Source organism: Corvus moneduloides, chromosome 11 (assembly GCF_009650955.1).
Source record: "Corvus moneduloides isolate bCorMon1 chromosome 11, bCorMon1.pri, whole genome shotgun sequence".
In the NCBI taxonomy this organism is placed as follows: Eukaryota; Metazoa; Chordata; class Aves; order Passeriformes; family Corvidae; genus Corvus; species Corvus moneduloides.
Window position 1 is genome coordinate 12,839,078 of NC_045486.1, and position 25,490 is coordinate 12,864,567.

Sequence of the window (25,490 nt, forward strand, 5' to 3'; positions counted from 1 at the left end):
CACCTGCATCCCCATCCTGCTCCCACAGGCAGCAATGGGCCAGGCAGCCCCATCCCAATGGGGCACAGTGACTGGAGGGAAGCATCCATGTGCTGGGAACCCGTTCCTAACCCCAGCTGGGCCCAGGGCTGGGCACAGTACTTACGTGTCCGGGCGGTGAGGGTGGCAGGGACAGCGGGCTGCTGTGCATAGCGGGGCTGGAGCATCACCACGTACTCAGTGTCGGGCCGCAGGTTGCTGAGTGTGGCTGACTGTGCACTGGCTGCCAGGCTCTTCTCCTCCCTTTGGGGTGCTCCTGGAGGGGTGTGGGTGGGCACAGGGACATGGCACACACCAGACCCGGCAGGGAAGGGGTGTCTGTGGGCCTGCACCCTGCCCTGAGGATGCCAGTCAGTGCCAGGGGTGGGGAGCACCAGGAGAGGCTGGGACATGAGCCAGGGTAGGGGCACCCCCTGGAGAGCCTGAGGCCAGGGTGGGGCTGCCAGGTGTGCGGCTCCAGCCCTGTCCCTGGCTGGGATGGGGGTCTGCTGCCTGCCCTCTACGTGCAGCAGCCATGGGGGCACACGCCAGGCCCCCAGCCATTGTGCACACCCAAGCACACCCCCTGAGCCTTGCGCATGAAGCCTCCGGGTGTGGGAATACACAGGCTGCCTCCGCACCTCTGCACACACGCCCAGCGCACGCGTGCCGGCTGCCGTGGTGAAGGTGGGTGTGTACACACCCACAGCACTCTGGGCATGCATCCCTGCATTAACCCTCACCCATGCGCCCCTGTGCCCGTGGGGCTGCACAAAGGCACGGTGTCCGGGAGCACAGACCCCCGCAGGGACCGTCCCCTCACCTTGCACAGCATAGCTGAGGCTGTAGCCCTGGGGGGGCTCAGGACCAGGCTGCCAGGCCAGCCGCAGGAACGTTGGTCCAGTCTCCACCACACGAAAATCCAGCGTGGAGCCAGCACGGCTTTCTGGAGGCACACAGAAGCAGGGATGAGTCCCCAGCTCCATGTGCTGTGGGCACCCAGTGCCTGCACTCACCCCTGTCCCTACGGACATGGACACTCACGGGTCCGTGCTCGGCCAGACACTGACTCGCCGATGCTGTTGGCATACTGCGCAGTGACGGTGACCAGGTACTCTGTCCCCATGCGCAGTCCCCGTAGCACAGTGCTTGTGTCCCGTGGCCCCACGCTCACCTGGACAGGAACAGTGTCACCCCCTCATCTTCCCCAGGTCACACCTGGGGCCACCAGGAACCCCCTGGAACTCTGAGCAGTCAGGTGGGGGCACTCACCTCCTGCCTCTCTGCCATGATCGGCTGCCCTAGCCCTGTCAGTGGCACGTACTGCACCCGGTAACCGGTGATGGGACCGCTGGCTGCTCTCCAGCGGATCTGTAGCTGGTCAAGGCCCTGCTCTGGGATCTCCAGGTTGGAGGGGCCAGTGTGGCTTGGCCCATCTGTGGGGTAGCAAAGGGGCTGTTGGCTCCACAGGGCATGAAGCAGAGGGGAGGACTTGCTGGGGCAGCACAGATGTGTGCCCGATGTGATGGGATAGCCAGGAGGTCATTTTGGGGAGAGCGGATGGATGCTAAGGGTGCACAGTCTGGCACCCAGCACTATCAGCACCTGTGGCCCTCAGGGAGGAGGATGGGGGCCCATACCCAGCAGGCGCAGGGTGCCCCCGACACTCGTGCACACCCTGCGTGTCATCAGCGGCACCAGCGTGTCCAGCAGCTTGAAATCACCGACATAGAAGAAGAAGGCGTCAGTAGGCATCGAGGCCACACGGATCAGCTCCTTGTGGTCAGCATTCTTAATACCTACACAGAGGGAGATGATGGGTGAGGGAGGAACCTGAACCAAGTAGAAGACTCCTTCACGTGGCGCAGAAGCTTTGCTCACCCACGGCAAAGACCTTGATGCCCTGGCTCTTCAGCTTTGATGCCGGCCCTTCAGCATCATCCTGGGACTTGCCATCCGTGATGAGGATACAGATCTGCGGGGCCAGGCAAGAACTGTGGGATCCAGCATGGGGCCCATGGACCTGACACTTCTCCCCATGTTGCCAGGGACACTGCTCTGCACATACCTGGGGGACCCCAGGCCGGCGCTGCGTGGGACCGAAGAAGTTGTCAGCAATGTAGCGGAAGCCAGCACCAGTCCGTGTGTTGCCACCCTTGTAGCTCAGCTGCTGGATGGCCCTCCGGACACTTGTGCCATCATTGTGCTGGGAGAATGGGAACTCCACCCTGGGGAGTGCAGGGGACACTGTCACGTCCCAGCCCTGCCACCCTGCACCCCACATGCCCCCTCCCTTGGGCTCACCGTGGGTCATCACTGTACTGTGCCACAGCAAAGCGCACTGCCTTCTCGCCCACCACCTGCACAAAAGGCCCCACCAGCTCGTCCATGAAGGTGCGGACAGCACGGAAGTTGTTCCTGCCGATGCTGGATGAGCCATCCACCAGGAAGGCGATGTCAGCCTCCAGCACATCCTCGCACACTACTGGAGAGCAGTGACAGCACTCAGGGCACAGACTGGCAGTGCGGCGCATTGATGCTGGACCCCTCTTATTGTCCCACCCACAGTGTGCACCCAGTGCTCAGCACCCACCTTGGCTCCTCTTCTGTGCCATGGCAGCTGGAGGACCCAGGAGTGCCGGGAGCACAGCCAGGAGCAGGAGTTGGCTGCTCATCGTGGGAGCCTGCAGGAGAGGATGCTGCCACCATCGTCTCACACCAGCCCCACGCCCTGGGGACAGCAGTCCGGGAGATTCCCAGCACCACCCGTGTCAGAACGCCTGGCAGCGTTGGGAGGGCAGGGTGCCAGTACCGTCCCAGGCACCCCACGGGGCAGGGAGAGCCCCGCTTCGGGCCGGGGCAGGCGGACAGCAGCTGGTCCATGAACAGCCGGTGGGGCTGTCCGCGGTGCGGGGGGTACAGGGAGCTCCCGGCCCCCTCCAGCCCGGTCTCTACCTCCGCCACCCCTTCCCCTGCCCCACGCCACGGCAGCGGTAGCGGCGCACCCCGGCCGCTCCTGCACCCGGCCCCCCCGCCCGCAGGGGCTCCTCCCGCCCCAGGAAGGTGCTCTAAGGCAGCGGGGAGCCAGCGTGGGCAGCCCTGCCTGCCAGCCTCCTGCTCCGCCGCGGGCGAAGGGCACCGGGCCCGATCCCCCGCGATGGCTATGCCGGGTCCCAGCCCAAGCACAGCCCGGCCCAGGCGGTGCGAGCCCCGCCGCGGGAGGGTGGGCAAGTGCCCACGGGTGCCCGCGCAAAGGCCCGGTCCTGCCCCGCAGTGCCCCCCACCCGCGGCGGGACCCCCGCCACAGCCCCGCGCTCACCCGCCGCCCCGCGGGGCCGCTCCGTCCCGCAGCGCTCCGAGCCGCTCCGTGCCGAGCCGAGCCGGGCGCAGGCGGTGCCGGCGCGCACCGGCCCCCGGCGCTCCCGCCCCTTTATGGAGGGCGGCCCGGAGCACGGTCCGGGGGGGGAGCGGAGCGGCGCGGCCCCCGCCCAGCCCGGCCCCCCAAAGGGCTTTTCCTACCCGCTCCCAGAGAGGGAAGGAAGGAAAGAAAGCAGCTCCTCGGGCTCTTCCCCCTCAAGTGCCACCCAGGGCTGCCCCGCGGCTGCACGACGCGCAGCGGCTCCGGGATAGGGATGAAGCAGGAGAGGGCTGGACACCCGGGAACGGTTGCTGCTGGGTTTACCACCGAGACCTCCGTGAGGGGCTGAGTGGGCTCCAGTAAGGCTCAAGGCAGTTTTCCTCCCAGCATCGACATCTTCCAGGAAGGTGAGGAGCTCTGGCACCTGCCAGCCAGGAGCTGGCCACCCACATCCATCCATCCATCCATCCATCCATCCATCCATCCATCCATCCATCCATCTCAGGGGAATGTGTCCTGGAGACCTGGGGCCTGGCCCCAAGCAGAGCTGGATAGAGCTGCCACAGCAATTTGAGCCCTGGCACCATCTGGGTTAAAGCCTGGCTCTGAGCAATAGCCGTGGGAAGGACACTGGTGGTGAAGGGCTGGTCCCCATGCCAGCGCAGCTCCCATGAGGCTGCAGGACAGCCAGGCCTCGTCCAGGACCTTTCCTGCACCCATGGCTCAGGGTACCCATCATGTGGGACCCTAGCCACCCATGGTTCTAGTACGGGGGCTCGCTGGAACCAGCTGTGAGACATCATCCTGCTCTCCTCAAAACACCATCTCACAGCAGCTACCACAGCAGGCTTGTGGCTGAAACCTATCCCAGAGCTGGAGAAACTGGCTGGAAAGCCACTGGTGATGCGGCTGCAGTTGCTGGGAGGAGGCGAAAGGGAGAAGATGCCCAGCAAGGCAGGCAGGGACCTCGTATTGCCCTGGTCTCACTTCCTGCCCATCCTGTGACTGGTGGAACAGTCCCCTGAGGCTCCACCTCAGTCCAGGGTGCACCCCTGACCCTCAGGGTGCTCCTCATCCCCAGGGCACCTGTGGGACCGCACTGCTCCTTGGGGCACATCACACAGCACCCCATCCTCCCCACTGGTGCCTGTGCTCACCTGGGGTTGACCCTGGCTCAAGGAACCTGCCATGCACCCCATGCCACCTGCCCTCTGTCCCCCTGACCACCCTGCATTCCCCTGTCCCCAGCGCCCCACGTACCTGTGTCCTCCTGGCCACTGGCCCAGGAGCTCCCCTCCGGCTCCTGGCAGGGCAATGGACAGGTCCAGGGGCATCTTCTTGCGGGCAGCAAGGGGGGCAACAGTGGGGATTGCTGGGGCCCACGGCCACCTCACAGCTGGGGGCCCGGGGCAGGGCCACCGGCCACCGAGCAAAGATGCTCCAGGGTCGGCTACAGGCAACTTTCCCAGGCACACGCTGTTCCCAGGCAGGGGAGGAGCGGCGGTGCCCTCGCTCTTCTTAAAGGCACAGCAAGCAGTGCATCCCCTCCTCTTCATTAGCCTTCCTCTCCTTAGACCCCAGCCCTGGCCCCCAAACCTGGCGGGCGGGTTCCGAAGGTCGCCGTGGCCACAGGTTTCCCCCTGCCTGCCCTAGCCCTGTGGGTCCGGCCGTGAGTCCAGCATCCTCAGGTCAGGACCATCCCCAAACCCTCCTCCCGCCAGAGCCCGTTTAATGAAGACAAGGCGGCCTGTCCCAATTAGACAAGGGGCTTCGTTAAACAGGGAGCGGAGGGGCCTGCCAAGGGCTCTGTGGCTGGCCCCGGGCCCGGAGCTGGTGGAGCAGCCCCACGGGCGCGGTGCCGGAGACAGGGCACGGGCGGCTGGGGGTCACCCCGGCCAACGGGGGCAGCGCTGGGGCGAGCATCGCCCAGCGGGCACCGCAGGCAGCGGCACCGGGGCAGCGACACTTCACAGCCATGCCGGGGGCTCTGCCCACCATCTCGGCTCTCAGGACTGGGGCAGGCACTAGTTTGGGGTGGTCCCCAAACCCCAATCGCCCATGGAGAGCCCGGCAGCATCTTGACCATCTTGCCAGCAGCATTCCCCTTACATTTGCACTGGAGTGGGGCGCGCAGGGGTGCTGGGTCCCCAAAACCAGAGTGTCTCCCCCTCCGCGGTGTTTCCCAGCTTCCCTCCGCATACCAGGGCCAGGTATGGAATCTGCGGCCCCCGGCGCGGGACGGGGCTGCCTCTGCAGAGCGAGAGCACCAGGTGTGAGTGACTCACGCACACACCCCCGCGCTGCTGCACGCCAGTCCCTCCGGGAACATCCCGAAAGGCTGTACACCCTTCTTAAAGCCTGCAAGGCTGGCAGCCCAGCCACTAGTCATTCTCACAGCCCAGACTTGGGGTTCCCCGTCTCCCACAGGGCTCAGCCCCAAAGCATGTTGATTCCTCTACATTGACACTGACCAAAATGTGTAGGGCTGACCCTGACCCCAGCTCCTCGCCTGTGCATACCAGCCTGGTTCCCAAATGCCACTCAACAGCTGGCCAGATCACAAGACATTCCAGGACACCTCCACAGGTCCCAACAACCCTGGTCCTTGCAGGGCACTGCCCAGGCAAGCACTAACCCTGAGCCCCACAGGGGTCATGCCACCCCCAGGGAAGGGAGCCCCCTGGTTTGAGAGTATGCACAAGGGAAGCACGGGAGCTGAGCTTCTCCCTGCTTGTGCTTGCCGGGCATGAGGCCTCACAGCTGCCTTAGTGGGAAACAAGAAGGAAATCTTCAGCCCCAGGTGAGGTTTCAGCTCTCTGGGACGGGATGAGTCACGCATCACGGTAAGATACAGAGCCAGCTGCACTTGTGGTACTGTGGGGAGTGTGCCCCATCGTCTGCCCACCCTCTCCACCCCCTGCCTCTGGTGTTGGGAGCTGAGATTCAGCACAACCCTTACAGGATTTTAGTTTTCTGGCCCTACAGTGGTCCTGCAGCGCTCCTCGCTCCAGCACAACATGAGCATCCCCAGCCAGAGAGGATGCACGGGACAGCTCTGGAGCTGCTGAGAGGGAGAAGCCACCTCTCCCAGCACTTTGAAACTGGGGAGCTTTCCAACGGAGGGGAGCAGCAGCGGGCTGGTGCTGAGGCGGGTGAGGAGAGGAGGAGCTGGCCAGAGCCTGGAGGGGGAACCTTGTCTGCCACAGGGGCCAGTCAGGACATGCTCCAGGAATGTCTGCCAGCACCAGCCACCGCCAGCTCCATGCCCAGCATCCTGGGAAAGGGGCCCATGACCCTTGGCCACTATCACTGGTCAGCATGGGGAGAGGCCAGAGGGCCAGGGTGACACTCACAGTGCAGCCTTGGGGAACGCTTGTGCAGCCTGTGGGACAACCCAGCAACCCAAGAGACCACAAAATAGACCAGGGTGGGAAATGATCAGCCCTTACCACCTGCTGATCTAACCCAATGGGTCTGGGGTGGGAAAAAGCCATGCCAGCCCTCCAGGCTGCACTTCACAAGGAAAACAGACAGAAGCCCCCCAGCTTCTCTGTGCCAGAGGGGACAGCTTACAGCATCCCCTTTCCTGCTGCTGCCCAAGGCCACATCCCTCTGGCAAAAGGAATCAAAGTATGACATCAGGATGGAGTCACGATCAGTGAGCTGCCCTCTCTGCCCAGTGGCTCTTGGGATTTCTAAAGTGAAGGGGATGCTACCAGCTGTGGGAGACCACAGCTGCTGTGGAGACAGCAGCTGTCTGGTGACTGAAGGATGATGGAGGCAAGTGGTCCCATGGCAGCCAAGCTTGGGGTCAGGCTGAGCCTGCTGTGCCCCCACACCAGGGCTCCATAGGGTGGTTGTGTGTTCCAGCTCTCCCACGACTGCTGTGGAGGGATGGAAAGCTTTTCCTGCCCGTAAACTGTTGTGTCTGGAGGCTGCTGCCAGCACAGCCGCACACCAGCATCGCACGAAGCTGTGCTGGACTGTGGCCAGGCCCCACTGGCCATGCAAAACGGGCTCAGGAGGGAATGGTGACACCACAGGGATGTAACCCCCCCTTGGCTGAGTAGTACTGGACAAGGCAGCCCTGGTCAGCGTGACTGCAGAGGCCAGGCTGGTTCTCAGGGACAGCAGTGAGGGGAGAGCCAGGCACCACCAGGGCTCTGCCAAGGGCTGGCGGTGCTTTGCAATGGCATGGGGGCAGCGTGCCAGAAAGGGAAGGTGACGATGATGGAAGCAGGATAAGGAAGGGATGATGGAAGCAGGATAAGGAGCCAGCAGCACTGAATGGGGCTCTAGAGTCCCTAGTTGAAAAGCTGCCCTCAGCTGCATCCTGTGGCTGGGCTTTGGGTGATGCTGGGGATGCCCAGAGAGGCTGCACAGTGGCTGGGGCTGGGTGTCAGGTACCCAGGGGGTGGCAGGGGGAAGGGGTAAGCAGAGTGCAGGCAGGGGCTGAAGTGCCCCACGCTGCAGGTGGCCACACACACAGCCTGGATCTTCTGCAGGAATCCAGCTTCTCGACTGATTGAGGCACGAGCTGCTCCCCTTTGCTACTGGCCCTACAGCCTCCACTTGCAGCAGGGTCCAGGCTCAGTGAAACCAACCTGCCTTGCCCTTGAGAATGCGCATGTAGGAGATGGTAGAAACGCAGGGACCAGGTGCAGCAAAGCTCCCCCAGAACCCCTGCATGGGGCCAGTGCTGCTTTTCCTCAAGCTGACAGTCCCATGGGGTGCTTATGCCCCAGAGATGCCTCAGCCAGCCCAGCACACGCAGCTACGGAAAGGAAACTCCTGCTTCTTTGTAGGGGCAGATAAAAATTCCCTGCCTTGCGGTTACAAGGACTGAGGTGCTCCCAGCCCAGCCCTGGCTGCAGGGTTTGCAGGCAGCAGCAGGCAGTGGCTGGCAGCGCCTGGGGCACAGCCGGGCTTGAGGTGCACGAAGGGAGACCCAGGGACCCGTTGCAGCGCAGGAGCGGGGCCTGGCAGAGCAGAGGGAGCGGTTTCCTCTCGGATGCCTGCAGGAAGGAGGAGATGAAGGGAAGCCGAGGGAGAGCTGCCAGCCCACGTTGCACACACTCAGGGCATGTGCGGGCTGGGTCGGGGTGCGCAGAGCGTGACTTGACACGCCGGGCGGCTGAGCCAGCCCGTGCCCGCCTGCACCCACCAGCGCTGCGCAGCCTGCCCGCCCAACCCTGCGCCTCTGCGGGGCTCCCCAGGGACCAGCATTGTCGGCAGCGCAGCGCCTCGGGCCAGGTGAGAGATGCAGAGGTGAAAGGTGGCATTCCTACAGCCGGCCCCTGGGAGGGAAGCTCGGGGCAAGGCCAGGTCACTGGTGCTTCCCTGCAGTGCCGGGGAAAGCAAGGAGATCATCTTACCTGCAAACACCAAGGTGCCACACCTCTGGCTGCCTCGAGCCCTCACCAGCATCCCTTCAAGAAGGTGTGTGGCAGATGGGACAGCTCAGGCCCCACTGGGTGCTGGGGGGCTGTCACAGCAGGGGCTGCTCCTGGCCTTGCAGGGTGCTCTGTCCCAAATCTGGCTTCCAGGGGCACCTTGGCTTCAGGGGACTGGAAGGGCACACAGGAGCAGCCGAGCAGGGGTGTCTGCAGGAGGCCAGGACAGAGCCCAGCCCTGCAGAGAGCAAGGCCACTTGCAGCAGCACAGCAGCCCCTGTCACACGTGGGGACAAGCTTCCCATCAGATCCCAAACCCGGCACCCCCTCTACTCCCCATTAGAGTGGGACAAGCACCATGAAGCCATGGCTGCCCCATCCCTCCTTCCCACCCCATGCTGAGAGCAGATGGTACAGGGGTAGATGGGCAAGGCAGCACCACCTCCCCGGTGCGTGGAAGCTGTTCTGCTGCCTGATGTTGAGCTTTTCTGGGAAACAGCAGTTGCCCAGCTCTCAGAGCAGCACCCAAGGACACAAGGCCAGCTGCAGGCTAACCCAGCCATGGGAGCCCCCATGGACCCCAGAGAACCTGCAGGAGCAGACAGCAGCATGGTAGGGGGGTGCTGGGGGGGAGCAGGGCAGTGACAGGGGCTCACAGCAACTGCTGAGCAGCAGGGAGGAAAGGCAGGCAGGCAGCATGTGGGCCTGGGAAGCTGGAGCAGTTCCCAGGATGCTGCCAGCTGTGCTGCAAGAAGCTGCTCCTTGCAGGGGGTTCACACAGCTTGATGGGGCTGAGTATATTTGTTCCTCCTTTCAACGGCAACAGCAGATGCCTCCCTGGCTGCAGGGGCTCAAGATTCCCAGGGGAGGAGTGTTGCCAAGAGGAATAGCTTGGCTATTCCTCATGAGTCCGAGGAGCCAGTCCTCAGAGGCCCCTATCCCAACCCCCAAGGACGGACATGCTGGACCCTGCTGCTGTCCCACAGCTCACTGTGGGCTGACACTGCCTTCCCAAGAGATGGAAGTAACGAGCCACTAATGCCTTGTGTTCGGTCCCTCCTGCTGCCAGCCCACAGGCCTTGGTACCACTGGCCCTGGCACAGCAGCATGCCAGCCTGTGCTCACAAGTGACACCAAGAGACACATTCTGGAGCTGTACAGGAAGGAGTTTGCCTAACTCATCTTGCCAAACCCAGATTTCTCAGAGCCCCTGTGCCAGGGAAAGGCTGTCCCTTGCTCACACCTCTTTTGGATGATCCTGCTCTCACTTCTCCACTTCTGTATCTGAGATGCCGGTCTGACAGCTGGGAGGATGGGGTGGTTGCTCAATGCTTCCTCTCTGCCTCTATAAAAGTGTTTCACAACCTGCACCACCTCCCCTAAAAACTACCTGCAGCTCTATATAATTTCTGGCAGGACTCATGAAAGAGCCCTTATCCCACTCTTCCTGGGGCTCGGCTGCTCCTTGCGCAAGGGGAGCCCAGTGGAGCCTTGCGGAGCAGCACCCGCGGCTGGAGGGCTGGTGAGAGACGTGCTCCGCCAGGGAGGGGACGGCACAGCTCACACCCGGGCGTAGCAGGGGCCTTGCCTGGGATGGGCAGGGGCACAGGAGGGGGCTCTTACCAGTAGAGAGTTTGGGCCATGCTGCAGCCTCTGGGGAAAGGGCTTTTGCAGGCCTTGGGCACTGGTAAAAGCATGTGGATAAGCACAAAACTCTTCTACCCACACTTGCCCATACCAGGCTAACACAGCGGTGGATCCCCAGCAGCTGCAGGATACTGCCCTGAATGTTTCACACATGGCCCATGGTCCATGGGAAGGAGGATTAAGGTCTGGTTATCAGTCTGTTAGGATGGTCAGGAAGCTGCAGGGAGCCAGCACCCAGGGAATCAATGCTGCAGGAGGGGTCAGGCTCACCTCTACGTGTGGGGCAGCAGCCAGGCTGCAGGGGAAACTGTGCTCCAGAGGGATTCATGCAGCTCACGAGACCAGACTTGTCCTTGTGTCTCTCCCCCGCGAGGCTGTGCCATTGCTCCTTCAGCTCTTTGGCTGCATGCCCGACTCCAGAAGAAAGGAACAAAAAGGACGAAGTACCCGCCCTGCCCTGTCGGGTGAATCGCTGTCTGTCACCATGGGAACTCCTCCCTCCCCAGACCTCCCCAGGATGACTTCATATCTCCATCGAGCAGGAGGGTTCGTCACCAGCATGGCACGGGGCGGGTGGACATGTACATCCCACACAAGGACCCCACAGCTGTGGGGCAGGATGCTGTGGAGCTCCAGGGGGAAAGCTGAGCAGCACGGGACGGGGGGGGTCCCAATGGGGATGGGGTACGGTCTGCATCCACACAGTGCATCCCCAGAGCAGTGACAACTGGGGACTCTCAGAGCTCCAGGTTCTGGCAGAAAGCACATCACCAGCACCTCTGCACCCCTCTGTGTTGCCACCAAGAAGGGAAGACCACAGCATCCCGTCCCTGGCCCCTCACCACCTTCGGGACTCACCTTGAACCGTGACAACCTCATCCTCCATCCCCCTCAGCAGAGCTGGGCCAAGGTCACCTGTGAGTCACCGCTGCGCGTGCGAGGCAGGAACAGGAGATACTTGTGTTCCCACGTCATAGGGGCTCCTGCCAAGTGCTGCACATCTGGAACAGCTGTAAACAAAGCAGGGGAAGCCGGAGAACCACAGTGGACAGCAGCCAGGGGCAGTGGGGACCTCCAGCCTCGCAGCAGACAGTGGGGGGAAGGGGTGGAAAAAGCAGAACTGCCACGTGGAGTTGGGATGCCCAAGCACACTCACCTGCCATCTCCTCATCCTGACAGCCCCTTGGTACGCTGGGGCATCCTTCATGCCAGGGGAGCAGAGGCAGGAACTTGCCACAGACACAGGACCTGCTGCTCCAGTTCATAGAGCCCCTGCTCACCAAGCCTCCTGGGAGAGACCCCCGTGCTCATGGGTAGTTATCCCTACCTGGAAATCCCACCCTCGAGGTTCCATGGGTAGCACCAAGCCTGTTTCTCTATCACTACGAGCTCTGCTCAAGAGTGATGCGACCTGAACCAGGGGCCATGGGTTTGGTACACAGGACTCTGTACAATGGTGAACTGTACAGTGCACCCCAAGAAACTCGGAGTGCACTGTCCTGAATCTGAAATACATCCACTGCTAAATCTTGAAGCAACATCACTTTAATTCCCTAGATTAAACATTCAAATGTTTAATCCAAAAAAATCCCCCCCAGAAGAGTCAACTCCCTCTTCCCTAAATATAACAAAGATAAGCAGCACGTTCCCTTTATTGCATTATCCAAGTGCCTACTCTGAATAAAAGTCACATGCAAAGCAGAAAGCAGTGCACAGTACTGGGGCTGCTTTACAAAATGCTTTGCACACCTGAATTGCTGTGTGTGGAGGGCAGTGCACAGGGAGCAGCTTTATTTCTGTGCAATGCACCTGGCGTCAGCACCCACCTCGACACAGCGCCCTGGAAAGCTGAATGCTCCATGTCACACTGCAGGCTCTTGGTGGAACCAGGAACTCAGCACTCAGATATTCAGGCTCCTGTTTCAGTATCTTAAGCCTTGCTCAAACCAGGCATTCAACCCAGCTTCCTTTGCTGTCCTCATGCTGTCTCCGCTGTGCAGCTCTCGCACCAAAGCAGGGTATGGAGCCTTAAATAACCCCAGGTCATGGCAGAGGCTCAGCAGTGGATGGTGGGACACTGAGCAGGAGCAGTGTCTCCAGGGCACCTGGCAGATGACCCAGCACAGGTACTGTTGACACCTCTTTGTACAGAAAAAACCCCTCTTGCTCTCACAGATCAGGGCTGGGACCTCCCCAGGCTGCCACCCCAGCAACTCCATTTTCCATTCCTGAGCAGATCCTTCTCCAGGCCCCACACTTCAAATAGCTTTTCTGGGCATCCTCAGTGATGGTCTGAATGGGCAGCAAAGCCAAACCTCAGCCTGGCAGTCCCACTAAAAACCTCAGAGCCCTGAGGAAGGAAAATGTGTAAGGGGAAAGGACAGGAAAGCAGAGACTTGCATGGAAAAGTGAGAACCATCCAACCTCTTTGGATGGCGTGTGGGGTAAAGCAGCTTTTAATGAGGGTGTTCAGGGCTCCAACTCACCCCTTCCAGGCACACCACTGCAGACAAAGACAGCTCCTGCCACCATGCCTCATGCCTCACAGCAGCCTGGGATGGCTGTTGCTGGCAGTCAGGCCTGGATGGGCCTTTTGTCCACTGCTTTTCCACGCAATCAATACACTAAAGCTTTACACGAGGCATTTCCTTTTCCAAATAGGAAACAGGATTGCTGGGTATGTGTCCAGATACCACTGCTCACACTTCCTCTCTGCTGGTGTACAAAGTCTCAGCAGTGCACAGAAGGGCAAAGTGAAGTGCAGGAGCCCTGGTCAGGACTACCAAGAACCAGGTACCTCCCTCAGCCTGGCAATCCTGCAGCCCCACTGAGTGACACTTAATCACAGGGGGAACCCAATCCTTTCCTGAGCAAACCACACTATACAGGGGCCAGATGGGGGAGAAAGTCCCTGGTCACAGCCATGCCAACATCTCAGTCAATCCCTGCACCAGGGGTCCGAGCAGAGCAAGGCTCCAGCGACACAAGACACCACAGAGCTGCACTGCTGCCCTGTCTTCTAAACCCCACTCACCTATGGCTCCCACTGCCATTTTTCACCAGCCTTGGCAGGACAGCAGGTACAGGAGCAGGCCCGGAGGGCTGTGGGCTCTCCTCCCAAGAGCTCTCTGGCACCGAAGAGCGGCACAGCTCCAAGCCTCTCATTTCTGTGAAAGCCTCCCTGCAGCTCCCTGCTTCCCCAGGACAGGCTTGGCTCAGCACCCATGATGAGTATCAACTGTACTTTCCAGGGTGGGTAATTAGTTCAGGTGAGGCAACTCTGACAATTGGCTGCTCTGGCCCCTCTCTTGGCAAGCATTGGAATCTCAAACAAGCATCTCACATATCAAAGGGGCTGCCTGCTCCACAGGCAGATCCACCCTGTACATCTGCCGGGCCCTGCAGCCCTGCACTGGGGGTACCAGCAGCTCTCTCTGCAGAAACCAGGACAACACAGAGCATTCAGCACAGGGCTCTAGTGAGTGCTCCCCATTTTCACTGCTAGAGTTTATGCTCCCGGAATACCTGTGTGTGGTGGAGACAGCCACTGAAGTGCTGTGCAGGGAACTGCAGAGCCTTGCACAGGGTGCACATCAATGCACAGTATCCTCCTTTCCAAATCCTCCCCTTTTGCAGCCAACAGATGGAACGCCAAGGTGTCATGGAGGAAAAGCAAGTGCAATAGCTTGAAAGAGGGGACTTTATCTGGAGAGGGTAAAACTGTGCAGAAGGGGAAGGAGCAAAGGCCAATCCATATACCAGGCTAAATTTATCAGCACAGATTAATGGGATCCCAAGTAACCTTCCAAGTGAAGTAGCAAAATAAAACACTTAAGCCATTGAAAACTAAACTGGTCAAAGAGCCCCGCTGAACAATCCCGCATTGTCCATGGAGCCAGGAAACAGATTTATTAGGTCACCCAGGCCATCTCCAGTTACAGTGAACTTGGGATGCTTCTAGGGATGGTTCCAGCTCCCTCCTCTGGCACTGTCCTTCACTGGGCAGCGGAAACTGCAGGAAGGGGAGAGGAGAGGTCCAGCAAAAGATCTCTTTCTCAAGGTTCAGGAAAAGCTGAGGTAGGACACTTCCGTCATGCCAGACACTTCCCAGTTTGGATTCCCTGGGACTGAGGCTACTCCGGTGGAGGAACAGAAACACCCCCATACAACTCAAACAGCAAGAGACCTGCCAATGAGATTAGAGCTTCAGTTCCTCCAGTATCAAAGCATTCAGCTGCCAAATGCTTAATGACTGCATCAATTCCAGGTTACACTTCCCAAGTCCCTGATAAGGCGCAGAGCACGGGCGTCTTTGCCAAGCCAGAACACTCTCGACTCCTGAATGGGTTTCCCTTCCCCACCTTTTAGATCCCAAGTCTGAATGCTTGTTGTTTACCAAGGAAAAAAAATTGTATGGCAAACCTCTCAATCCTTGGAGCTGGTGAGACACTTACGTTTCTGGAGGCATGGATTGCCACAGCACACTAACACAACATGCACTACAAGGCAGAGTGCCATCACAACTGCAGTCTGAAAGTGCCAACATCCTGGGCACAGCTCAGCCTTGACTCTAACAGGCACCCAACAGTCCTCTGCATCCAGTGCCACTTACCAGGGCACAGGTCCTAGTCCAGATCAGCCCAGATACTCAGAGTTCTACACGGAAAAAGCATCTACAAAATCCATTTAAGGGTGCATAAGCCAGGCAGCCTTGCAGAGCTGCAGCCTTTGGTCAGGAGTTGCTCCTTGCTGAAGTGCTGGGAGCAAAGCTCAGCACAGCCAGATGCTTTTGCAGAGAAACAGAGCAACTTGGAAAGCATCTGTTGCTGAGCGGTTTGAATCTGTTCCTAGAATAAACTACTAGAGAAGAGCCTGAGGAATTAATTACTCAAGGAAAACAGACATTCCCAAAGAGATACCGCCAAAGAAGAAAACTTGTAGGAAATGCTAAGGCGAGGATATACATCTCCTGTTCCTTGTACTTCTCACCAACTGCAAAACACTTTAGAAAATCACCCGTGAGGGGAAAATATATAGCAATGGAAGACAAAAGAGGATTAGTCTGATTGCAGTCACAAAACCAAGGCAGAATAATTTACTGGTTCCACAAGGCTGGAGGCATAAGTGAGCTTGTTTAGTTTTTCAGCCCTCAGTGCACTTGTAACGAGCCAGAGCTTGTGACGATAGTTAAATCCAAATTGCATCAAGAACATTTAACAGTTTCAAACTTGCCTAGTGTACGCAATGGGTTCAGACACACTGACTCTCTGATCAAGAATCCAGATTCAGCACAAATGATTTAGCACACTGGATTAGTCTCAAGTGTAATGACTAACTCCGAGAAACTTTTACACTATTTTTAAATCTCACTTGTCAGGGCAGACCCTGGAAACTAAATGAGAACCTCAGAGACATTTATCCCAAAGAGAAAAATCAAACAGGAATACCTTGCAGCTTCCAAGGGTAGCTGTGACAGGCTAGTGCCACCTGGTGGGAAACTTTTCTCCACCCCCCCGCCTTGCTCCATTTCACGGTTTCTGTTCCATGTTCCAATTTCCCAGAGGCAAGACAAGGGAGCAACAGTTTAACACCAAAAAAGCAGAAAGTGCTGGGTAGCTCTTCCAACTACTCAGACCTAGAGATTATCTTATGGGCATAGGCTAGTCAGCAGCTTCTCAGTTATTGCACAGCTGAGCCTGACTGCATGGAGTCGTGTACAAGAATGTGTAGCCCAATACTACCACCACATAATAATCTCTGCTCATTATTGAGCTGGTTTACAGATAACCAGGAAGCTTAAGGTGAGAGGTAACACATCTCCATATAAAAACATATGGGTTGTCATAACATAGCCCCTCTGGAAAGATGTTTGTCTATCAACAGCCCCAGCTCCTCACATCCTATCTCCCCAATCTGGCAAGATTAACAATGTCTACACACACCACCCAGCAAGACACAGTTGACTCCCAGCAGAACCAACTCCACATAGGATGTATTTATTTTTATACATTTAACACCGAGAAGACAGCTGCTTTGAATGGACTCAGCTTGCCCATGGTGCCCAAGACATTCAGTGCCAGAGGGAACCTGTCACAGTCCACAGCTCCATTATTTCCAACCTGCAGGCAACACATCCTAGAGACGGATCCAGTACATGGCACTGCGGATGCGGTTGTAATCCAAGAGCTGTTCAATGGGACCTGAGTGAACAAGAGAAAAGTCACTTGGAGACATACTTAAAAATCCCTGTATAATTTCTCATGGTCTTTAAAACAGATGGTGGCAGAGCAGCCTGTGCTTGCAATCCATAGCAGCTTTGCACAAAACCAGGCAACTACAGCTCAAACTTGCATCAATAAAACTAGCAGATACCAGCTCCTGACAAAATTAGGTGTTTCCTCACACTGCTCCATAATGCTCAGTACAGCTCCCCATACAGGTATCATACAGGGAGCCACCAAGTCATTTCAACTTCCTGCTCAAAAACTGTCTCCCTTTTCCAAACTGCTCCACTTTGAAGGCCAGAGGAAACAGCTGCAAGGAGGAGGGGAATTCACAACACACAGGAAGGAGGCAGCAGAGCTGAGCTGCTTAGGCAGGTTTTCCGAGAGGAATTTGTCCTTGGCCAGACAGACATGCCAGAGCAGTACAGGAGGATCAGGTCCCTTCACTTCCCTTACATAAACCACCCTGACCCCAGGGTAAGGGCACCTGGCAGACGTGCTGGGCCCGCACCCAGCTACAGGACTCCCAGTCTTAGTCATGGCTCCACAGCAGGCAGAGGTGGGAGGACAGCCAGCAGCTCACTGCCACTGCATCTCCATCACCTGCAGGTCTGATCTCGTGGCAAATGGGCCTTGGCACACCTCATGTGCAGAGGTAGGAGGACACCAGTAAAGAACCAGAGTGGTTTAAGGAGTCAGGACAGACACATCAGGACTGCCCACAGCTCACTTCCACTCTGCTCTTGGCCCCATCCTGTTTTTGAAGTGTGTACTGATTGTCACATGCTACTCACCAACTGCTGCAACTGCCGGGCATTTGTCATAAATGTATTTACTGCAGACATCTCTCACCATTCTTGCATCAACGGCCTATTAAACATCAAGCAAGCAATTAATGACTCTTCCAGCAGATCTGCACTTCTCAAAGTTGCAAGTTACTGTTGCCATTACATATCAAGATCATTAAAAGATACAATCAGACCCTTGGGGCCATCTGCACCAACTGCCCAGCTCTGCCTGCAAGTATGGCTAATGTCCCTACACAGTGCATTCTTTTGTGGGTACAGATGACAAGCCAGTCCAAAATCAGAAGTCTCCTAAGGGATAGAGTGGCTGCAGAATTACACAAACTAGGAAAACTGTTAAAGGAATTTCAGGTGGTGCTTCTTGACACAGTTGTATGCCCTTTCTGGGATGGACTGACTCCAGTCACAAGGACACAGGATACACCACTGCGTGTGTGCCAGAGATTCTGACAGTTACATCAGTGTCAGCAGGATAACCGTCTGGACTCCAGGCAGTCTGATTAAGGAATAAGTAAGCCACGTGTTACTGCAACAGACCAAGGCCAGACAATACTGACACCAACCATGCTCAGGTATCCCAGCCAAAACAAATGGATACTCACAGAAATCCTGGCATCCCACTCCTCCAGAGGGATACGGCGTCCGTAGTGCAAGAGATGGCTTCCAATATTCTCACACACTCGTGTGGTACCTGGATGTTGAAGACATCACATTGTCAGTGCACCAAGAAGCCTTCCAGAATTGCACAGCATGATCATCAGCCAAAGCACAGAGTAGAAACTCTAACCATTAAATCATCTGCTAACGAAGCACAGTCTTAATTCCCAGTCTGTGCAGCTCCAGCAGGAGCTATGCAATACACAGATCGCTTCACTGGTCTCCAAAATGTTACAGCCAAGGCAGACGAGTCTGAGGGTCTCAAGTCTTAGGTCACCAGGCAGTATGTCACTCGTGGGAGCACAGCAGGCTGGGGTCAGCTGCTTTGACAACATGGCAGGAGGAGTGTGGAGCAGGAAAAAGAAGTTTTGCCCAGTGCCTGCCAGCAGAACTGCAGTCTCTAGCACAGGTCCTGCTCCCCAAGAGAAGCACAAGCAGAAACCCTCTGAAAGCTGCACAGTGGTCAACCCATAAACCAGAACATACCATCCAGCTGAGCCACCATGGCATTTCGGAGATAGTTCTTGGCTCTTGTCACCTCTGACTCTGTGGTACTGGTGCACAGACGCATCCTGGAGAGGACACAGAAAGACCATGAAAGCTCTTAAAGATGTTTGTCTGCTCAGAAAGTGAATTCCTCCCTTTCCCAAGCCTCCTCGAAAATAAGCTGTTATCAACACTGCTTGTCTTGCAGGCTGACATTCATCCTTGATCTCCACAGAGCAGCTAAGAACTGGGGAGCACTGAGCAGCAGGAGGTAAGAGCTCCAGCACACAGGCAGGGGATTCAGCTAGCAGGATAGACACTGAGTTTACACTCAGAGGTTCAGCAGCCCTGGTGCTGGCTCTGGCTTGCCCAGCAGCATGTGCTGTGCATTGCCCTGTCACAGGAGAAGGAAGGCGTGTCATCCATTCCCATGCATGGAAAGCTGCTATGAAAACTGATGCTGAAAGAACAAGACAGCTCCACAAAGTCTGTTTGGACTCCAGCTGCTAAATCCCTTCTTCCCCTGCCAATGGCCACGTCTCTGGGGCAAGGGCTCACTCCACCTGCTCCACACACAGCATGGCTTGTAGCTCAGATGTAGCATTGAACCATTACTGGTTCATGGACACAATAAGATGGACAGCCAGAAGGCTCCCAAACGCTGGCATGATTCCAGCAGCAGGTCATTCATCAGCCACAACACAAGGACCTGAGCAGCAGGAACTCTGCCTGCTTTGCTCAGGCTTAACAAGACAATGGAGATACATCTCTTGGGCACCTAGGAAAGACTTGTCTAAGGAATGATCTCACTTGTATATAAAAAACCCCAAAGCCTCGGTGCTAATACTTGAAAGCATGAACAAAAGACCTGAAAAGCCCTAAGAAACTAAAACAGCTCCTCAAAAGCCATATACCCTAAGAGATTTACAGAAACCACTTACAGGATCACTTAACCAGAATGCAAGTCACCAAGAAGTTCATAAAGAGACACAGTTCTCTGTAGACTTAATATGCTCCCCCAGCAGCTCAGTCTCCCACAAGAGGCTCAGATCTTAAACAGCACCTTGTGCCACAGTTGTACTTACCACTCCCCCTGAGCACAAAACATCATATCATCTATGGACAGAGGGTCAGAAACAAAATGGAAACCGAAGAGGCCGGTGTCTGAGTAAGAGGTGTTGAATGGCTCGAAACTGTGGCAGAGATTGTGCTCCGCAGCAAGCGCAGCCACCCTGTTAGACTGATTCTGTAAATAAGGAGATATTGTCAGCCATTTCACTTTCAGCTTCCTCACAGCTCAAATTCTTTCCCACTGAGCTGTTTTCACAAATACCACAGACAAGACAGAGCGGAACACTTTGCTGAAGGAGAGTTTAATTTAGAGCCTTCATGTGGTCAACAGATGAGAATCACTGCTGGAAAAGCCACAGACAATGGGCTAGGAGTCCATTCAGCAAAACCATTTCCTTTCCCAGCTGCAGATGAAAAGCTGGTATGCACACCATCGTAGGAGTGGGAGAAAATGGGGAGGACAAGGTCTCCCAGCAGCAGGGGTTAGCACAGTTACACAGGCCAGACAGTTTCCAGACGATAACGGATGCAATACCGAGGTTTTAAACAAGTTCCATTTGCTCTGCAGTGGTAAGGCAAACTTGCATCATGAGACTGTAGGGTATTCTGTCCTGCTTCCATCACCACCCCCACAGAGTGGTTAGTTGTGAGGGTGGGAATAAGCTGCTGAGAATTCACCAGCTACACCTCTTCCAAACTTAGCAGAGAAGGTTCAGTTCATTTGCCAGCATCACCTCTCAAGAAGTGTCCTGGATTAACCTCGATTACACTTCTATTCTACTTTCCAGGCTCCTAACCCCTTTGCAGTTGGAAGTCAACCAGAACAGCCTCCCCTAAAGCACATCCACCTAGGGTCTCCATAACACTTCACATTAAAGTGAAGGCTCTCCAGGCTCTCCCTGTTGCACTCCCAAGACTCTTACCTTCCCACCTCCAAAAGTGCGGTCGTAGCGCCCTATGATAGCATTAGCCACATTGAGGACCACGTTGTCGGGATCAGCCCATCCTGGCCCCTCCACGGCAAGAGCAATATGAGCAAGGGGCAGAGCATCATCTCTGGCACGGATCTGGAAAATCATCAAGGAGTGGGGCAGAACTGAATGAACACTGTGATCTGTCTGCAGCCTGCTGCCATGCCAGGCTGACAAACTGGGGCACTTGATGTTATTTCAGTGAAATCAAAGAATCCCAGGCAGAACTAAGCACAAACCAGCTGCTCTGATGTGAGTTTTGCAGCAGATCATATGAGCAACAGCCTCACTCTCCTAATGGATTTGGGTTCCATCTAAAACCCAACACGTGGCAATAAGCCTCAAGAACAGAACGTGGGAGCAGTACCAAGATGGTGCATCATCAGCTTCTCCGAGATACACAGACTTTTCCACTCAGAAGCAGCTGTAATTGGTTTCACATTCATTCAACAGTTAGGCAACAGCTGCTTGCTTTGATGGGAACCAAAGCAACTTTACCTCACTCCCTGTGAAGCGACAGTGTGCAAGAGCAGGCACAGAACCCTCCTTGGATGTAACAGGCATCCCAGTGAAGTGTTGCTTAGCTGCATCTACCAGCTCTCTGTGGGAAATACCTGGCAATGATAAAGAGAGAGATTTGCTAAATCAGACTAATTTAACAAAAACATCTGATTTTACATTAGCAATGTGTGACAAGTTTGATTGCATGCTTAAAAATACCAAGGCTTCCCAAGATCACAAGCATCTAGAACTTACCTCCAGCAGCTGCCAGGACCATACGAGGTGCTCTGAAGTAAGTATCAATATATGAAGCCAGATCTGCTCGAGTCAGCCGCCTGTAAAGAACACAAAGACCCAGAACATCAGCATCTCCAACTTGGGAGCAAAGAGAGGCTTAGGAGAAACAAGTTCACAATGCAGAGACAGCAGTGATTCTCTTTGTTGTGGGGTAACAATACTTTCTAGAAGCAAGGCTGCACTATGTACTGTGTTTGACCTGTGCTCTAATTGTAGAGCACAAAGAATGGGAACCAGCAGCCAAGATGGAGAGTTAAGGATAGACTTCAGTACAGACTGGAGGGTACAAGGCCACTGCTTTAATGAGCACCCCAGCTCTCCAATTTCTCTAACAGTGTCAAACTGACAGGTATGGGAGAAGGTTCAACCTGTCCCTTCCAACCTCAGGAAGGGCTTGCAGGAGGTGGTTCTAAGGAATGCATGCAGCATTACACTTTCACCAGCCCCAATGGGGAAAACACAGTCAGGGCAGCAGGAGAAGCCCATGGACTCAGATCACCTCCATGTACACACTGTGCAGTCACCATGCCCAAGAAGCAGCAGTTGTGCACCCCACAGACTGCACCCCTGGGCTGTGCACCACACCCAGCCTGTTACTCACTTGATGTTCTCTGTGGTCCCTTCAACAGTGTGGGCCAGCGCAGTCCCCTGGTAAGCAGTGGCATGAAGGTAATCAAAGGTGACATCTGCCAGATTGCTGTCCATTTCCTTCAACTCCTGAAGGATGACACCACGCTCCCTCTCGATCTGAGAATCCTCCAGCGCACAATTCTGCACAAGGTCGCTCAGAAGCTCTACAACTGCAACACAATTCCTACGTTAGCATGCCACTGCCTGACTGCTACCCAGTGCTGCTGAAAGAGCAGTGAGTGCTGAAAGAGAGTGAGAAGAGACACACAGCAGTGAGCAAAAACCACGCTGAGGAGGGGGGACAACATAACAGAGCTGAGTGCTACCCATTCCCAAAGCATCTGGGAGGGACAAACAACACTGGTTTAGCAAGAAGTCTCCAAGTCAGCTTGCCGAGCACCCCTGCCAGCAGAGTGCAGGCAACATCTGCAAAAGGGGAAGTATGTCAAAAGCAGGTACTGTTCCAGATACACACTCAATCCTTAGAGAGAGTTTGTGGCACCTACAGCATAGCCCATGTCCGCAGTAAGGCCCCGACTCAAATCACTGCCTCAACCCAAAACCGACTCAGAGGAGGCAGCACGCGGCAGTACAGAGCAGGAGGAGCACCTGCAAGAGCTGCACTGAGGACTCCTCCTACAGCAGCTGTCACTAAGCTCCATAAAACAACCATAAACTAGTGAATCCCTCCCATCCTCCCTCCTGGCAATGCAGTGCAGCCTGACATAACTAGAGCACTTGGGTTAGGGACACGTGAACATACAGCCTTGAAGCACCACATCACTGCACTACTCTCTCCAACTACCAACCAGGACCTCCAATTTACTGCTCAGCTACTTCAGCCCCTGGTCTGTTGGTAGAAAAGATGCTTGGGGGTGAGAAACACAAGCACATGCACTTAAACTTAATCTCCTAGTCAGACTTTACCCCTGGCCATCCTACCTTTGGGCATGTCCTTGGACAAGGCTTTTATGTAGAAGGCAGTCTGCTCACGGGAGGTGTACCCGTTCAGGTGAGCACCCAGACTCTCCACTTCCTTCTCAAAGGCTGAGCCAGGACGCTTCTTAGTGCCCTAAAGGAAACCAGATCAACTCAATTATGAAATGAACAAACTTCCCTTCAGGGCAGAATTAAAGCAATGAAAATAACAATAAAGACCTAAAGCAATAAAAACTGTCATGTGATTCATAAAAGCCAAGGGCAGGTACACAAGGCAAGACATTTGAAACTTGGTTTATTTTCTCTAGATAAAGGATGGCTGAGGTGTATTTTGACAGACCAACACAAACTTTCAATAAAGGTTGTGTTTATTGATACACAACAAAGCTGCCTGAAAAAATAAAGGCTGTCATCACCACTAGCCAACACAAACTCAGCAGCTACGCTGAGACAACAGTGTTTGAACAGCACATCCCTGGAAAGTAAACCAAGAAAAAGCCTAAACCAAAACTAAGCAGATTTCTAGCTATCCAAGCAGTGATATTCAGAAGAAGACAAATAGAAGCAGAAGACTACTTCTAAATACAGGGCCCATCACTTAAGGAGCGAGCCAGGTGCTGCAGTTGCCTATGAAGGCACAGGCTGAACTTGAGTCAGCAAGTCCCAGGCTTAGATGTCTTCTGCCCTGTCTAGCAGACATCTGCATAATTTGAAAAACAAGAACTGTAACCTCTAAACTTTGCTGGACCAGTAAGAAAAGCAAAGAAAAATAAATGGTTACAGGAAATGCTGCTTTGAGCTCTCTGTGCTAACCTAAGGAAACACGCTTCATAACACAGTGCTCTACGTGTGTTACACTACTTAATTACATTTTTTCCTTAAAGAGGAAAAATAAGCAAATAGTAAATAAGACTTAATTCATGCATGCTTGCAAGTTGCTGCACACTCAACCAATGAGCACCACATGGGCTACATGCCTTTTGAGATTTATTTTCATACTGTGTGCAAAGTCTCTAAGACTCAGATGACCTGATTTACACCCTCTTTCAACAGCTACAGCCTCCGAAGCGAGAGGACAATGTATGGACAGAGTACTCAGGGCAGCTCTGTGCAGACCTAGGACACATCCTTACCTTAAAGGCCATATGTTCCACAAAGAAACCGGCCCCGTTGGTCTTCGCATCTTCATAGCGGCTCCCAGCCTCGATCCACAAACCCACCTGGCAGCAAAACCAGCAAGTACCAACATCAGAGAAGAAAACTATCAGCATCCTAATGACACAAATGTAACAGCAGGGACAAGAAGTCTGCTCCACAAACGTTATGCTAGAAGAACTGAAATAAGAACAAACTAGCAACTGTTTCCTGCACATATTTCTGCTTTTTCTCTCTTGGCTTCACCAAAGCTGGTTCTGCCAGAGTGATAACTTACTGATCACTTACTGCTCATACAAAAACTGTGAGGCTGAACAAATTTGTAGAGCACAAAAGCTTGTCTAAAGACAGCACAACACCAGGCCGGGCCTCCTGCTGCTATATTAATCCCACCTGTTCACAAAGAGAAGCAGTGAACAAGTAGGTCTCTGTCAAAAGTGCTGGTTCAGACAGGGGTCTGTCCCTTTCAGAAGACTAGCTGCAGGCTAGACAAGGCTGATTGTTTCAAATAAGCCCCTAATCAATGTTAAACTTACCGTGCAGGTTGGCTGATTGGACTCCTCTGAGGCTACACGGAGGCCGTTCTCCAGGGTGGTGACCTGGGTTTCAGGGATGTTCTGGAGTGTCTGGGCATAGGTGGCAGCCCCTCGCTTCCTTGTCAAAGTCAATAAAGCTGCCTGAAAAAATAAAGGCTGTCATCACCACTAACCACCTGTTCCCCTCGGCACGGCCGGGAACTCAGAGCTTTGAAGAACTGGGAAACCCCAGGGAAGAGCCGCACGAACCGGTCACACTCCAGTACCGGGGGCGGAAAGCGGGCCGGCGGCAAGCCCCGCATTGGATGACAGTGACAGCCACCGCCGCCCCCACCCGCCCGGCCCGCACCGCCCGCCGCGTCCCCATGACCTTCCCGGCCGGCGCACAGGCGGGGCCCGGCAGCCGCTCCGCACTGCGGGGCCGCCCGCGGCCCGGCCGGGCTTCCCCCGGCGCTGCCTCCGCGGGGCGCGGTGACTCACGGAGGGGCGCGGGCCCCACAGCAGCGCCCGCCCGGCCGCGCTGCCCGCCCGGCACACCGAGCGCGCCGCCATCTTGTTCTTCCGCCGACCGACCGAGCGGCAGCGGCGCGCCTGCGCGGGGGCGGGGGCGGGGCCGGGGCGGCGCGTGCCGCGGCGATAAGCGCGCGCAGGGCGGCAGCGCCCCCTGGTGGCGGGAGGGCGCGCCGGGGGGGGGGGCGGGTACGCGGCAGCCCGGGATGGGGGTTGCTGGAAATGGGGTTCCCGGGAGATGGGGATCCCGGGGATAGGGATCCCAGAGAATGGGGACCCTGGGAATGGGGG

General features: G+C 55.9%; 2 protein-coding genes across 13 annotated transcripts in view; both read right to left on the reverse strand.

Annotated features, from left to right (window-relative positions):
- Positions 1-4,987, reverse strand: part of COL7A1 (collagen type VII alpha 1 chain) — a 30,904-nt gene extending 25,917 nt beyond the window's left edge. For 10 of the 12 annotated variants that reach the window (XM_032120784.1, XM_032120790.1, XM_032120788.1 and 7 more), the window contains exons 1-10: positions 3,338-3,416; positions 2,612-2,702; positions 2,323-2,503; positions 2,087-2,246; positions 1,900-1,993; positions 1,659-1,817; positions 1,291-1,454; positions 1,063-1,192; positions 842-964; positions 146-295 (exon numbers count right to left, since the gene is read on the reverse strand). In XM_032120784.1, coding sequence (XP_031976675.1) covers positions 146-295; positions 842-964; positions 1,063-1,192; positions 1,291-1,454; positions 1,659-1,817; positions 1,900-1,993; positions 2,087-2,246; positions 2,323-2,503; positions 2,612-2,693 — 1,243 coding nt within the window. In that variant the 5' untranslated portion in view covers positions 2,694-2,702; positions 3,338-3,416. Of the gene's footprint in view, positions 1-145; positions 296-841; positions 965-1,062; positions 1,193-1,290; positions 1,455-1,658; positions 1,818-1,899; positions 1,994-2,086; positions 2,247-2,322; positions 2,504-2,611; positions 2,703-3,337; positions 3,417-4,636 lie in introns of those variants that run through there. The other 2 variants (XM_032120780.1, XM_032120783.1) reach the window with 2 other exon arrangements.
- An 11,393-nt stretch (positions 4,988-16,380) lies between these two features.
- LOC116449448 (cytochrome b-c1 complex subunit 1, mitochondrial) lies at positions 16,381-25,277 on the reverse strand. The gene is made up of 13 exons (XM_032120982.1): positions 25,170-25,277; positions 24,690-24,830; positions 24,132-24,218; positions 23,002-23,131; positions 22,031-22,229; positions 21,388-21,467; positions 21,130-21,245; positions 20,584-20,727; positions 19,675-19,835; positions 18,590-18,675; positions 18,049-18,137; positions 17,435-17,510; positions 16,381-16,616 (listed from the first exon to the last, which is right to left on the reverse strand). The coding sequence occupies exons 1-13, from the start codon at positions 25,239-25,241 to the stop codon at positions 16,552-16,554; spliced, it is 1,446 nt and encodes a 481-aa protein (XP_031976873.1). The 5' UTR covers positions 25,242-25,277; the 3' UTR covers positions 16,381-16,551.
- Between the last annotated feature and the right edge of the window lie 213 nt (positions 25,278-25,490).

Excerpts from the sequence above, each read along its gene's own strand:
- LOC116449448 (XM_032120982.1), bottom strand. The coding sequence starts at position 25,241 with ATGGCGGCGCGCTCGGTGTGCCGGGCGGGCAGCGCGGCCGGGCGGGCG. Across the intron at positions 18,676-19,674 it reads TTTTGTGCTCAGGGGGAGTG|GATGCGTCTGTGCACCAGTA; the intron begins GTAAGTACAACT and ends TGTCCTCTCCAG. Across the intron at positions 18,138-18,589 it reads CATGGTGGCTCAGCTGGATG|GTACCACACGAGTGTGTGAG; the intron begins GTATGTTCTGGT and ends TTCAACATCCAG.